A 2,020-nucleotide genomic window follows, 5' to 3' on the forward strand; every position below is an offset into this window, starting at 1 on the left:
GGGTGGTCCCCGCTCAAAGCGGCCCTTGGGACAGAGCAGAGCGTCTTCGCCGCGACCCCGCACTGCACCAGCGCCGCCCCGGCAGCCCTCAGCTTCCCCTTTCTCTCGCCCGGTTGCCACGCCGTCACATGCGAACTCCCTCTGGACCCGCATGCACGATACGTTTGTTGGACCCCTTCTCCAAAACATAAAGGTCTGCGACATTGTGGCGGAGTCGCCCGACCCCCATGTGGCCTGCCGGCGCGTTCTGGACTCTGCGCTGTACGAGTGGGAGGAGAAGATGAGCGCCGACAACATCACCGTGCTGGTGGTTGAGCTCGACTGGCGCTGGGTGGTGCAGGTGCGTGCTGTGCGTGCTGTGCATGCCGTGCGTGCTGTGCGTGCTGTCTCCCTGCAATTGGAACGGCCCAGCTCGATCAAGAATGACGTTGAGGAGCAAAACAATACCGCCCGCCGTGCTCCCCCTCCATGCCTCCCAGGACCTGCCGCTGGGCGCCGGCGGGGGCTCCGAGGCCGCCGTGGCCGTCCCTATGATGCACGAGAGCGGCAAGCACGCGCTGATTTCGGGGGACCACCTGCCGGCCATCCAGGAGGGGCACTGCCCCGGCGACGGCGACGCGGCCGGCGCGGCCGGCTGGTGATCAGCGCGGCGGCCTGGAGGCGCGGCGCTCGACAAAGATGGCGTCGCGCGGGGATGCCACCGAGGGTTGCTTAGCATTTTGAGGGGCCCCGGGGCCAGCACTGACCTCTGACGGATGCTGTCGCAGCCAGGCAGGAATTCGTTTTAGCAATCCCCTCGGGATCCCTTTATGGGTTTGGCTCTACGCATTCATTTCCCTCTGATGGGCTGCCGCAGCGCTGCAAGCGGCACCTCTACTTCCGCTGGCCGTGCGGCCTGCACAGCACGTGCTGCGCTGGCGCGCATCCCACCCTTCAACAACATACCTTACTCACCACAGCCCCGGCGCCCCGCCGGCGCGGCCGCGACCACAGAACGCTTACGTGTGGCCGCGGCGCGGGCCAACGGCGGGCTCATACTGTAGGATTCCTGATCCAAACCATGAGAAGACGCACGCGTCACGGATGACCCACCTCGCCGCCGGCACGCTCGCCTGGAGCCTGCATGCACGGCCCTGGAGGGATCATCCCCCTTTGACATCCATTGTTTTGCGCCCTCAACAGCGAGCCGGGGTCCTTGATTTGCCATCATTCAGTTTGGGCTGCACCGTGTGGGCGGAGAGGCAGCTCTGTGGGCCTTCGTTGCCGCCGGCGGCGGCCGCCCCAACACCAGGGGTTGCACCATGCCTGGGGCCGCCTTATCCCCGCTTGTACCGGCATGTTTGGGCCATTGTTTGGGCAGATGCACAGTGGGTGGGATCACAGCAGGTTGGGTTGTCTTTCTCTTTGACTCTTGAGCGTCATCGCGCTCAGCTGCACGCTCGCACGCACCATCGCTTAACGAGGCTGCCCCTCCGCCGCGCTGGGGCCGACCCGCGCGGGCGGCGGCGCCGCAGCCACGACCGCGCGTTGCATGGCTCGCAGGCATCCGCGCCGGCAAGCACAGAGGTATGCTCGGCCGCCGGCGCCTCCCCCGGCGCCTTTGCGAACCGCTGCCTCGCAGGGCGGCGGCGCGCCGATTTTGATGCTTCCTAAGTGTCGTCCCTGTCACCTCTGATTGCGGCGCCTCTTCGATTTACTTGAAATGCGTTCAGTCACGATACGTCGTTTGTGGGGCCCCGCCGCCGTTCGCCCTCGATCCTGGGCTGCTGCCTCTCCGTTGCACGCGCACGCGCCACAGGCCGACAGCACGGCTCCCCCCATTCGTTTGCACAAGCGGTGCGGACGGCCACGGTCGCCGTGCGCGTGCGGCCGCCCTGCCGCTGTGCAAGTCCCCCTGGTCTATGCTCTGGCCCGTCGTGCACGGCAGCGCGGCCTGCCGAGTGCCTGGTTTGCCCTCGGCCACCTCATCATACGACTCGCATCGATTTGTTGCGGTTCTTTCAGCCAGGTTGCCTCCCGT

At 66.5% G+C, this 2,020-nt stretch overlaps 1 protein-coding gene across 1 annotated transcript in view; it reads left to right on the forward strand.

Moving 5' to 3' along the window:
- The window catches only part of MNEG_8356 (hypothetical protein), a gene marked incomplete at both ends in the record, with an annotated part of 4,157 nt that extends 3,516 nt beyond the window's left edge, over positions 1–641 (forward strand). Inside the window, 2 exons of the mRNA XM_014043171.1 lie at positions 194–340; positions 480–641. Coding sequence (XP_013898625.1) covers positions 194–340; positions 480–641 — 309 coding nt within the window. The remainder of the gene's footprint in view (positions 1–193; positions 341–479) is intronic.
- Positions 642–2,020: the final 1,379 nt, after the last annotated feature.

The sequence above is a fragment of the Monoraphidium neglectum genome, assembly GCF_000611645.1.
Source record: "Monoraphidium neglectum strain SAG 48.87 unplaced genomic scaffold scaffold01578, whole genome shotgun sequence".
In the NCBI taxonomy this organism is placed as follows: Eukaryota; Viridiplantae; Chlorophyta; class Chlorophyceae; order Sphaeropleales; family Selenastraceae; genus Monoraphidium; species Monoraphidium neglectum.